At 41.0% G+C, this 12452-nt stretch overlaps 1 protein-coding gene across 4 annotated transcripts in view; it reads right to left on the bottom strand.

The window, feature by feature from the left end:
• LOC307032566 (uncharacterized protein) overlaps nucleotides 1-11996 on the bottom strand; it is a 35069-nt gene extending 23073 nt beyond the window's left edge. For 3 of the 4 annotated variants that reach the window (XM_079670642.1, XM_079670639.1, XM_079670641.1), the window contains exon 1: nucleotides 11544-11995. In XM_079670642.1, coding sequence (XP_079526768.1) covers nucleotides 11544-11634 — 91 coding nt within the window. In that variant the 5' untranslated portion in view covers nucleotides 11635-11995. Of the gene's footprint in view, nucleotides 1-11543 lie in introns of all 4 variants that reach the window. The other variant, XM_079670640.1, reaches the window with a different exon arrangement.
• Between the last annotated feature and the right edge of the window lie 456 nt (nucleotides 11997-12452).

Here is a 12452-nt window from a genome sequence, read left to right as displayed (position 1 = left end):
TATACAAACCCTTAAAAGAAAGGAGTGAAACATTTGGCTGTGAGTGTTGGCACAGGCCTGCATGTTGATGCATGACTTTATGACCACACACACACACACACACACACACACACACACACACACACACACACACACACACACACACACACACACACACACACACACACACACACACACACACACACACACACACACACACACACACACACACACACACACACACACACACACACACACACACACACACACACACACACACACACACACACACACACACACACACACACACACACACACACACACACACACACACACACACACACACACACACACACACACACACACACCGGTATTTTTCGATACTCTTATCGATACTTTTCAATAATTTGGTGCTCAAAATTATAGACATGAATACAAGATGTGCAGATTAAACAGTCAATGTATTGTAATTTTCTTGCAGAAATAACTGTATAACTTATACATTAGCTTCTCAGAAGCATACACAAATAAATAAATAAAATAACTTAAAGGGGCCTGGCTCGCCCTGTCATGCTTTTTGGGGTTTTCCCTCAAACAGAGGATGAAAAGAGGCATTTTAAACATTTGTAAGTCAGTTACATCTTCATCCAGACATTTCAAACTGACAACCTAGCTCGACAAGAGATCCTTAAAACATTGTCCTCCAGTGACATCATGCAAAACTGTGATATGAAGAAATTGGTCAAAAGGCTAAAATGGCAAAAAGATAAAGGCGAGTACGTATATTATTCTGGATTGTACTTTTAAATCATCACAAAATAAATGATGTGCTGAACTGAAACACCTCAAAATGTGTCTGAAGGTTTAAAAATAGAATAACGTATTTGATCTTAAAATATGTCAATTCCTAGTAAACAACCAACACTTGCTGAACCATACATTGAAACGTTGACCTTTAACAACATTTAAGTGCAGTTTTCCAATTCACAATGACAACTGTAAGTTTAACTGGTTTATAAAGCATTCAATGAAAAGCCAACTTATTATAGGTGTAGGAGCTCACATTAATATACTGTCAGTGTTAATAAACTAAAAAAAGACAAGGCGATCTGCCTGCAAGACTGCACTCAGGTAAACAAAACATATTACCCGTGCGCAGCAGCTAACCTGTCTGCGAGCCTTCGCTCAGGTCACATTTACACACGGCGCGGCTGAAGCCCGCTAGCACTATTAGCACTAGCAGTATCGCTAGCACCGTTTTAGATTCAATGAGTGTCTCGTTTGCAAATGCTTCATTAAGTTGCTTGTGTTACCCCCTTTACAAGCAACTAATTGAGTACATAGATTGCACCTTGCACTATTGCCACTACATTTGTTTAAAGTGCACCCAGACCAAGCCCCCAGGAAGTGCAAGTCAGATGAAAATATTTGTGGTGGCCAAACTGCGGTACTACACTTCCGTTTGGTTGCCAGGCCCGGAAACACTTTTTCCCATTGACTTACATGGGGAAAGAGTGGTCTGTAAATCATTGGATAATTGTTTTAAAACTAAATAAACTACCCAGTATAAACACTTGTATAGCCCTTATTAAAAACATTCGTTCCTCAAGTTGTAAAAATATGCTAATAACGTTATTCTGAGAGTTATTTCCCTCTGCATTAGTGTTTCCCCTATATACAAATAGTGGCGGCGCAGCGCCGCTGCTGAAATATGAGCGCCGCTGCTAGGGGGCGCCAGCCAGGTGAGGTACCCAAAGAAAAGAAATTAAAAAAAAAAAGAAAAAAAATTAACTTTTTTTTCTTTTCTTAAAATAATAATAAGTGGCGACCCTTTTTCATTTTTGATTGTTTGTTATGTAGATTTGTAGTATTTGTGTTACTGGCATAGGCGACACAGGCGGTCGACTAGGGCGCCAGATCTGGGGGGCGCTGCGCTGGTAGCTCTGGGAGGGAAAAAACATTTTTGACCGTTGGCGCTCATCCAAATGTTCGGCCTTGATGTAACAACATTCATAATTAAGTAAATGTAACACCCTTTTCACCCCGGTTACACGTTTAATTTGCCCTGTACGATGGGCACTGTAAGTGATGAAAGTGGGGGATGCTGGCTTATCAGGCCCCCGCAGCTCACAGCCAAAGTGCGAGCGTGGTAGCGAGAGAGCGAGCAAGGGAGAGGGCGCACCGGTACCGGCGCTGTTGTTATTAGAATCTGGTGCTAGCTGCGCTAACGGATATAAGATGTAGATGTTTCTACAACCAGGGTGGAGGAGAGCTCTCCTGTCAGACTGAGAGGCTCAGTGAGGTAAAGGACTCTCTGAGTATTTAGATAGTTAATTTTAGTCTAAGTTATCTCAGTGGGTCTCAAACGTTTTGACCACAAATTATGTAAACACATATTTCCAAGGCACTCCTTTATAATTATTAGGATAAATGAAAACAGGTTTGAAATCATTCCAATGTATACTAACGATAAATATCGTTTGAAGTTGGAGAGATACAAAAATATGCATAAATAAATAAATGTTAACTGGTAAAACAAGATTTGAATGAACAACAAAAATAAAATAAGCTACATTTATCTGTTATTGGCTTTGGTAGGTTATTGGTTATGTTCACATACTTATTTGATTATTAAAATGTAAACCGATCTTTTTCATATGGGCGTTTTAGAGTTGTAGCCCTTACATCAGGGGCCGTATTCACAAAGCATTTTATCTTACCGCTAGGAGTGCTCCTAAGTCGCGCTAAAACATTTTACGTAGGAGTTTTTTCTTAAAAGTTATTCACAAAGCCGCTGAGACCTACTCATACTAAGGATAAATCACTAAGAGTGAACTAAGAGTGACGCGCCGTTGCTATGGATTACGTCGATTCTCGTGCATGAGTTTAGAAGCGGTCAGTACGGTGATTGGTTGTTCAGAGCAGGCGGTCTCGGTGAAACTCATCCGCAACATCCCACAAACGAGCCCACTAAAACAAGGAAATAGCCTCGGCTAGAAATGTATTCCTATCAAATAGTTATGGACAGTGCAGTTAGCAGAATACACGCATGATGACAAGTTTGTGCAGACCACGATAATGACGTCGTATATGCACGTTAAAGAGAGAGAGCAAACAATAAAAATACGTAAATTGCATTGAATCAAGGAGGCAATTAAAAGCACCCCGCAAACTATTATCCAATGAGCATATTTCCAGCACTTAAACACTTTCAATAACAGCCCATACCGCCGTTCAAGTCCCCCTATCATGATGAATGAAAACAATCTGCGTGTTGATGGAATGTACTTTCTTTCTATTGACGAACACGTCCTCATCTTTTGATGGCGCAATTATTTTTATGTGCGTCCCGTCAATAGCACCGACCGCACCGGGCATACCTACAATTGCCATGAAGTTGGCTTTGATCATGTGTAGTTGTTGATTGTCCAACGGAAACCGGATAAACTGTTGGATGATATGTGGTCTTGAGAGCGCGTTGATGGTTTGGTTTATGGCACGGCTGACTGATGGTTGCGATATTCCTAAATCGTCGGCATTGCAAAGTTGCATTTTCCTTGTTGCTAAATATCGTAGTGTTGCCAAACATTTTATTTCCGGACTAATCGGGTTATTCCTGTTAGTCGGGGATGTTATTGCATCCTGCACTAATTCCACAACAAGTTTGATACCCTCACGATTTAGCCTATATCTCTTGATCAATTCACAGTCTTCCATTGTCTCCAAAACATTTCGTCTCGCAGCCATTTTCAGATTCTTTGTGAATAGGTCTTACTGAGTTAGGAGTCCTCTCGAGGACTTTTAAGCTCTCCTAAGCTTAGGTGCTACTTTTAGGTCTAAAATACTTTGTGAATTGCTCTTAGTGAATAAAATTAGGAGTCCTAAATTTAAGACTGACACGCCCATTATGTTTAGGAGTTTCTCCTAAATTCGCCAGTTAGGAGCTACTTTTAGCCCTAAGATCCTTTGTGAATACGGCCCCAGGTCTCTAGTAATTGTGTGCTCAAAGTGCACCAGATTGAAGCATTTTACTGGATCCCCCTAGAGCAGGGGTGTCAAAGTCAAGGCCCGCGGGCCAGATCCGGCCCGCGAATGAATTATCTTGGCCCCCGGGATGATATTTGATTAGTATTAGAACCGGCCCGCAGGCCACAGCCGCCTGCTTGTGTTTTGCACGCACCAAGACTACATTTCCCACAATGCAACGGTAGCCCGCGAACTCACTGCAGCGCCGCAAGTGGGCCTCGGCTTCGTTAGTCATCAGCATTCAGGGCAGATGTCAACTTTCAGCAACCCCGCTCCCCAATAATGGCTAAACGGAAGGTGGACGGTGAGAACAGGGGGTTTAAAGCCAGGTGGGAGGCAGAGTACATGTTCACGGAGGTAAAAGGCAAAGCTGTGTGTCTTCTGTGTGGAGAAAGTGTGGCCGTAATGAAAGAATATAATCTAAGAAGGCACCATGAAACGTCTAAGAAACACAAAGACAAAGACAAGAATATGGACATGGAACAAAGGCTACAGAAGGTGGAAGAATTAAAACGAGGTCTTAAGTCCCGGCAGGCTCTGTTCACAAAAGCCAAATCACAAAGCGAGGCTGCTGTCAAGGCTAGTTTTATTGTGGCAGAAGAAGTTGCAAAATCAGCCCGGCCCTTTACAGAGGGAGAGTTTATCAAAAACTGTATGCTTAAAGTTTGTGACACGGTGTGCCCAGACAAAAGGCAGCTATTTTCAAACGTGAGCCTGAGCAGAAACACCGTTGCTGAACGTGTAGACCAGCTTTCCACCAATCTAAAAGAACAGCTTGTGGAAAAGGGAAAAGATTTCATCGCATATTCACTTGCTGCGGATGAGAGCACCGACACAAGTGACATTGCCCAGCTGTCAATTTTCATTCGTGGAGTTGACTCCAGCCTGGGCATAACAGAAGAGTTTTTGGCATTACGTCCTATGCATGGCACAACTACAGGACAAGATCTGTATGAAGAGGTATCCAGATGTGTAAATGAGATGGGGCTGCCTTGGGGAAAACTCGTGGGATTGACAACAGACGGAGCACCCGCGATGTGTGGACATAGGAGTGGATTGGTGGCAAGAATACGTGAGAGGATGCGGGACGAAAACGTCACAGGTGAGCTGACAGCTTATCACTGCGTAATACACCAGGAGTCGTTATGTGGCAAAGCCTTGAAAATGGATCATGTAATGAGCATCATAACGCGTGCAGTTAACTTCATTAGGGCCAAAGGTTTAAATCACCGCCAGTTCAAGGCATTGCTGGGCGAGTTAGATACAGAGTATGGTGACTTGCCCTATCACACGGCTGTGCGATGGCTAAGCCAAGGAAAAGTGCTGCAAAGATGTTTCGAGCTGCATGAGGAGATCTGTCTGTTCATGGAAAGCAAAGGGAAAGACACAACAGAGCTCCGAGATGAAACATTTATGTGTGAAATGGCGTTTCTGTGCGACATCACAAGCCATCTGAATGCGATGAACCTGCAGCTGCAGGGACGGGGGCGTGTCATCTCTGATATGTACAGTACAGTGAAGGCGTTTAAAACCAAGCTGATCCTGTGGGAGACACAGATGCGGAAAGAAAACTTGAGCCACTTTCCCAGCTGCCAGACAATGAAAGAGAAGCTCTCTACCGCTGTGTTCCCGAGTGCACAGTTTGCTGATAAACTCAACATACTTGCCGCCGACTTCCGACGCCGATTTGCTGACTTTGAAGCTCAAAAAAGCAGGTTTGAACTGCTCGCCAATCCTTTTGGAGTTGACGTGGAAAGCGCACCAACAAACCTGCAAATGGAGTTGATTGAGCTCCAGTGCAATGACACACTGAGGGAAAAATATGAGAGAGTGGGTGCTGCTGAGTTTGCACGTTTCATCCCCGACACATTGCCTCAGCTGCGCATCCAAGCTGCTCAGACGCTCTCTATGTTTGGCAGCACATACCTGTGTGAACAAATGTTCTCTTTGATGAAGCTAAACAAAACATCACACAGGAGCCGTCTTACTGATACACACCTTGAGTCAATCCTGAGGATTTCCTCAGCTCAGAGCCTGACCCCGAACATTGATGAACTTGTACAAAAGATGGGACACCACCAAGTATCAGGCTCAGCCTCAGACAAGTGAGCATCACAGAGCATTAACTTATTTTTAGTTTTTAATTCAGTTAAATTTTTATTTATTTTTATTTTTTGTTTCTACAAGACATGATTTTTCTTTGAAAGAAGTATTGTTTTGTCTGTGTGCCATAGATTTTTGTATTTTATTTATTTATATTTATTTTTCAGTTAATGGATTGCAGATAAGAGCCATGAGAAAGAATACAACTGATTTTATTTTTATTTTTTTATTTTCTCATTTTACTATTTGAAAGCATGGGAGCAGCACAATATTGCATTTTCAGTTTATAATGCATGCAATTTCATTTATGCATTTATCTCGATATTAAGGAGCATATTTTATTTTTTAAGGACATTAACTTTTTTGCTGTTTGCCTGTTGAAAATGTTTTCCCTTTAAATAAATGACAGAGCCATAAGAAAATATTGCTTCATTCATTTAATCATTAAATAATATACGATGCACTGTGTTAGGTCTTGGTTCAATAGGTTATGTGCAATCATTTTAATATGTTTTAATAAAAATTGAACCAGTCCGGCCCTCGGCTTGTAGCAAATTTGTTTTTTTGGCCCTCTGATGCATTTGACTTTGACACCCCTGCCCTAGAGGATGTGACGTCCACCCCCCAATTCAAACATGTTCACAATACTGAATACATTTGAAGCCATTTTGACGTCTATTACCTATGTCAATAAGTTTCTGTTTTTGCAGTGTATTTGTCTTTTGTAGAGATCTTTAATTTATTCTTTACACATAAAATGTCGCCTAAAATCTCACCTAGGGCAGCAAATTGTCTAGAACCGGCCCTGGTACTAGGCCTCAAGAGCCTTTCTTGTGCTGACACATGGCTGACAAATAGAAACAAATTGGCGGGGCGCACTTCGCTCGCGCACACACTAAAAAATTCCACGCGCTCCGCGCTCACATTATGCTGGGCCCACGTGCCTTAGCACCGCTACTATGACTCCATCCTAGGGGAAACACTGAATGCGCATCTAACCCACGGGACCGCGCCGCCCGGCACGTTCATGTTACGTGTTCAGCATGGTCCCGACCAATCAGAGCACACTGTGCTCACAGGGAGGGTTGGGGCTGGAGCTATTGGAGCTATTGGAGCTACAAAGAGCCGTTAAAGGCAGAGAGTTAAATTCAGTGAATACATGTAGTTTACAGAGATGCTGTATGAGAAACCAATGTGAGTTGCGATTATCTTTACCAATGGATGCACAATAAGAACGGACCCATATCGTCTTACTGCCATCCCACGGAGCTGTAATAATGGATATATTGCACATGTTTGCTGTAATTCATTATTAGCCTATGGGCTGTATGATTAAATCTTGTACCGTAAATGTTGTATTAAATAAAGTTAATATTACCGACGTTAGATTAACGTCCCTGTAGTTTCTTATTGCACTAAGATATAAGATATACAGTGCAATAATTATTTCATGCTAAATGAAGCTCTGTTGCTTGGATATCACTAGATACTGTTACAGCGTAATACAAGTACATAACGATTGATGTGTACATTAGCATAATTACTTGCTAACCGCTAGCAGAGCCCTAGAGAGAGATCTCTCTAGGGCTCTGGCCGCTAACTGCCGCCTCGTTAATATCAAATCCATCATAATAACAAATCATTACCATGCTGTCATGAACGCGCTGTGCTGTTACCTGTACGCAAATTGACGTGCTTGATGTGAACGAGCATTTTGGTTAAAGTTGCGCATGCGCTATGAGCGCACATACGGGTACTTCTCAGGCATGCCTAGTGCTGCGTACCGGTACGCCGAACCGGTACTGGACTTGTAAAAAGTTTCGGTTCAAGTCCGGTTAAAACCGGAACGTCGGGAACCGGTACTTACGTATATTCTCCTTTTTGTTCTAAACCATCTAAAACCTTCCATAGATCGAGAAATTTGCGCTGAGAAAAGACGAAAAACATTGTTTTGGCTTCTGATATGGCGGCCATTACTGAACTCACGAAGTCTCGCAAAATATCGCAACTGCTCGCGAGATCTGTGTGACGTCAAGGGAAGCTGGCTTAGACATAGTGGACACTGACAGCGTGGGATGCTGGTTGCCATATATGGTAGTGTAGCTAAGCTAACTCCTTTGTATGTATGGTGATATAGTGTCTGCCGAAAGAGCAACACTTCACCCAGACAATGTCAATATGCTGTTGTTCTTGAACAAGAACACATAGACTTGTACTCTTGCATATTGAGTCTTGTATGTAAATCATTATGTATGTAGTTGTGTTGTGTAGTTAGTAACACATGTAGAGTTCTAGAAAAGACATGGTGTAGACACAAGTTGGAAGGGGGCACAATAAACCTGACGAGTTTGAATTTGAGTTGATTATGAGTTTATTTTCAATTGATAATTAGCTCACAATAAGTTCACTTTAGTTACTCACACAACTTGACACAAGTCCGGACTTATAAGTCCGGACCTGAACCTGAACCTCTGGACTTGAGTCCGGACCTGAACCTGAATGTGAGTCCAGGTACACAGCCCTAGGCATGCCGGGTAATCTTTGGCGTTTCGCTCTCTCAAAAGTTGGGCCATTTTATCATCATGCGCCAATGAGCAACTCTCATAGGAATTCATGAGCCTCCCACGCTGTATCCAGTTCTTATTATACATCCATGACCCAGACCTTCGATCGCTTCGCTCTGTCCGCCATGCCTGCGGGAGTCTCACAACAATAATAAGAGCGCTGTTGAGAGAGATGACGAGTGGCATTTACAGTGGCCAATCAGAGGGGTTTCAAACCGGATACATCACACGGGATGAGGGTTCCCAACCAACCCGAATGGTTTAAAGTTAAACTAAGGAAGTAGACGTAACACATACCGATAGCAGCACCGTTTGTCCAGCGGCTTAACGGTATACCAATACCGTCCAATCAGGTACCGGTATTGACTTAGTACCGGTTCACGGTACCCAGCCCTATCTGTGAGTAAGTCATTTGTCAATTCTGGTACATGTCATGTTAGAAGGAAGTCCAAAAAGTCCCATTACAGATGATTAAATTACAATTAATCATATTCAAACTACCTGTTTAGTCCAATTGAAACCCCAAAACCTAGATATAATAGGTTTATATATCACAGAAAACTATCAAATAATCCAATTTGAGAAGATGGACAAGTGAATTTGTTAGCATTGTTGTTGTGAAATGTAAAAAGTATATGAATCTATACTCAAAATAGTTAGAATAATTCACAAATCATTCAATCCTTGAGCACAAAACCAATTTCTCTCCAAATGTCAACACTTTTAGAACATTAATGCAAACCTACTTTTACATGTCCTTACTGTACACACTCTAAAGCAGTGGTTTTCAACTGGTCAGGCCTCGGGACCCACTTTTTTCTTTGTCAATGGATCGCGACACAACATTTTTAACCACTCAAATCTATTCAACAAAATGTTTTGCTGTATATATACGCTTTTCAGCATACAATATTAATTAAAGTGAAGTACAGTGCATATATCCCTCATATCCCTTCAAAGAACTAAAGTATGCTTTAAAAAAAGGTTTAATGAGATGATGGAATCAAAGCTGAACTGTTTAACATAAAAAGGCACACATGCTGAAAACCCAACCCCAGAAAGGGGGTCTGGGGGATTCTTAGAAATACTAACATATAAACTACTCTGAGAAGAAAATAAATACATCTATTACTACCCGACATTTTTAATAATATTTGATGCCATTGTTTATTTTTCACTTTGTTCTGACAGCTGAACTTGCTGCTCCACAAAGAGAGAAGAGCAAAGAGGAGAGAGTCTGTGTGAATTACTTTAAATAGTGGGTAAGGGTAGATAGCCCTCATTGTTCTGTGACCTGTCAGTCATCAAACTGGGGGTCATATTTCATGTGTTCATTTTTATCTGAAGTTGTACCCATGGGTGTATAAAGAATAGTTATAGCCTACAGCAAAGTTATTCTCCGTGGGGACTTCCGGCTACAATCTTGATTCTGATTGGCCAGAAGACTCGAAAAAAATCAGCAAAGATGTTTTATTGAGAAGATGATCACTACGTGACAGAAGTTTTCGAAACCGTTTATGGACTCTGGTACTTCCAGTCCAACCCTTGCTGCATGCACAGCGTTAGAAAATCGGGCCTTCAAAATAAAAGTTTGACTTTTTTCTAAGAAAAAGAAAAAAGAAAATGACCCCCCCCCCCATTTTTTCTTCTTCATTCACACATCTGCGACCCACTTTTGGGTCGCGACCCACCAGTTGCGAACCACTGCTCTAAAGGGTACAGACTGCTTTATATATGTGTTAAAAGTTCATATTTTGCATGTTTTACTAGTACTTTGTATGTCCTGCCAGTACAGTTTTTACACTTGATCAAACAGCTGTATCAGTCCTATGAGAGATTTAACAGGGACACTGCAAATATCACAGAAGATCAAGACTCTGTGGAAGTATTACGGAGCTCAGCAAAAGTACTGCAATGCAACAGAAAGTATTACGAAAGATAGCTGCATGTGTTTTGAGTTATCTTGTCAGAAATGGGTGTGGATATCTGACCATTTAGATTCAGCTGGGATTATATAACAGCTTGGGATAGTTTATCAATCCCACGGGTATTAAAATACTTTAGATATACAAGGTTCAAGGTTGTGACCAAAAGTTAAAGTAGTACTCAGGTCTTGAGTAAAAGTAGAAGTACTCAGATATTGAGTAAAAGTAGAAGTACTCAGATCTTGTACTTGAGTAAAAGTAGAAGTACCAGAGTGTAGGAATACTCTGTTACAGTAAAAGTCCTGCATTCAAAATGTTCCTCAAGTTAAAGTAGAAAAGTATTATCATCAGAATACAGTGAAAGGAGCGACAGTAAAAGTAGTGATTGAGCAGATTGGTCCATTTCAGAATAATAGATATGATATGTTTTATAATGATTGATCATTAAAGTGTTCTCAAAGCTGGTAAAGGTGCAGCTAGTTTGAATGACTTTGTATACTGCAGGGTAGCTTGTGAATTTAATCCAGGTGGAACTAAAGTCTGATTTAACACTTGATTATATTTCAAATCATTCATCCACATCTGTGAAGTAACTAAAGGTATTAAATACATGTACAATTTACCTATGAACTATAGTGGAGAACAGGTACAAAATAGCAAAAAAGTGGGTAAATATTCAAGTAAAGTGCTAATACTTCAGACGTGTACTTAAGTGAGTAAATCTACTTAGTTACTTTACACCACTGGGCAGCTAGATGCAGGTGTTTTGAGTTATCTCGTAAGAAATGGGTGCGGATATCTGACCATTTAGAGTCAGTTTAAGGATTATATTTGCAGTAACATCTTATGACAGTGAATCATTCCCACAGGTATTAATATAGTGAAGCTAAATCAAGTGTAAACGGTTAATAATACACACATTAAGTTGGTAATTTCGCTCTTTTACCTCCGGAGCTGTTGGGCTGCCGTCGGACCACTTGTTCCCGGTTTTCCCTCCTTATGTTTTCCTCCTCTTCCTCTGACCTTGCTTCGGCCATTTCTCCTTGTTATTTACCTGCTTCTTTCTCCCCTAACTTTCCTTTCTCCTCCTGGTTGTTTGAGGAGAAAATGGAGCCGGGTCACAACAGAAACACCACCATTCCTCCTCCCGTTTCACCGTCTTTACCATCCAGTTCACCCCGACAAGGACAACTTTACAGCCCGAAAACACCTCCAGGGTTCAGTTAAACACTTCGGCTCGGTGTTTAATGAGCTGTCGATGCGTTAAATGGGTTAAAAAGTCGCAGTTTTTCAGTTTAAATCCGTTTGTTTGGTTCGTCTGAAGAGTTTCTCCCACGAGCTTTAGCGGTTGGTTTGCCCCAGGGTCGCGAGCTCAAGATACGGAGCTCCGCCGCACGCGCTCCGGCCGTCTGACGTCACCAACCGATACAAAATAAATAAAGCTAGCAAAACAATTAGCCTAGCTTACAAAATGATCTGATTTCTTGCACTAAACAATGCTTATTAAACAAGTATTGAGATAGCAATACCATAACACATTCCAGAATTTAAAATGGTTCATTAAAAGATTGATTAAGAGTAATTAAATAACAAAAAAGTCTTCAATTTCAAAATAAAAGTACTCGTAATACTGCAGGTCCTGGAAGATGTATTTTTTAAGTCGTAAATACACCAGTTAATTGTGAAACAGAGTGGTAATATAAATGGTACACCTTTAAACACCGTTTACTAAACAAGTACTGAGATAGAAATACCTTAAGAAAAGTCCTGCATTGTAATTGTCATTAAATAAAAGCAATTTAAAAAGTTAATGATTTCAAAATAAAAGTAGTCATAATTCAGTGTTATCACAAGG

Source organism: Notothenia rossii (genome assembly GCF_949606895.1).
Source record: "Notothenia rossii genome assembly, chromosome: 3".
Lineage (NCBI taxonomy): Eukaryota > Metazoa > Chordata > Actinopteri > Perciformes > Nototheniidae > Notothenia > Notothenia rossii.
The sequence above is the reverse complement of the archived record's forward strand: the minus strand, read 5'-3'. Positions and strand labels throughout refer to the sequence as shown.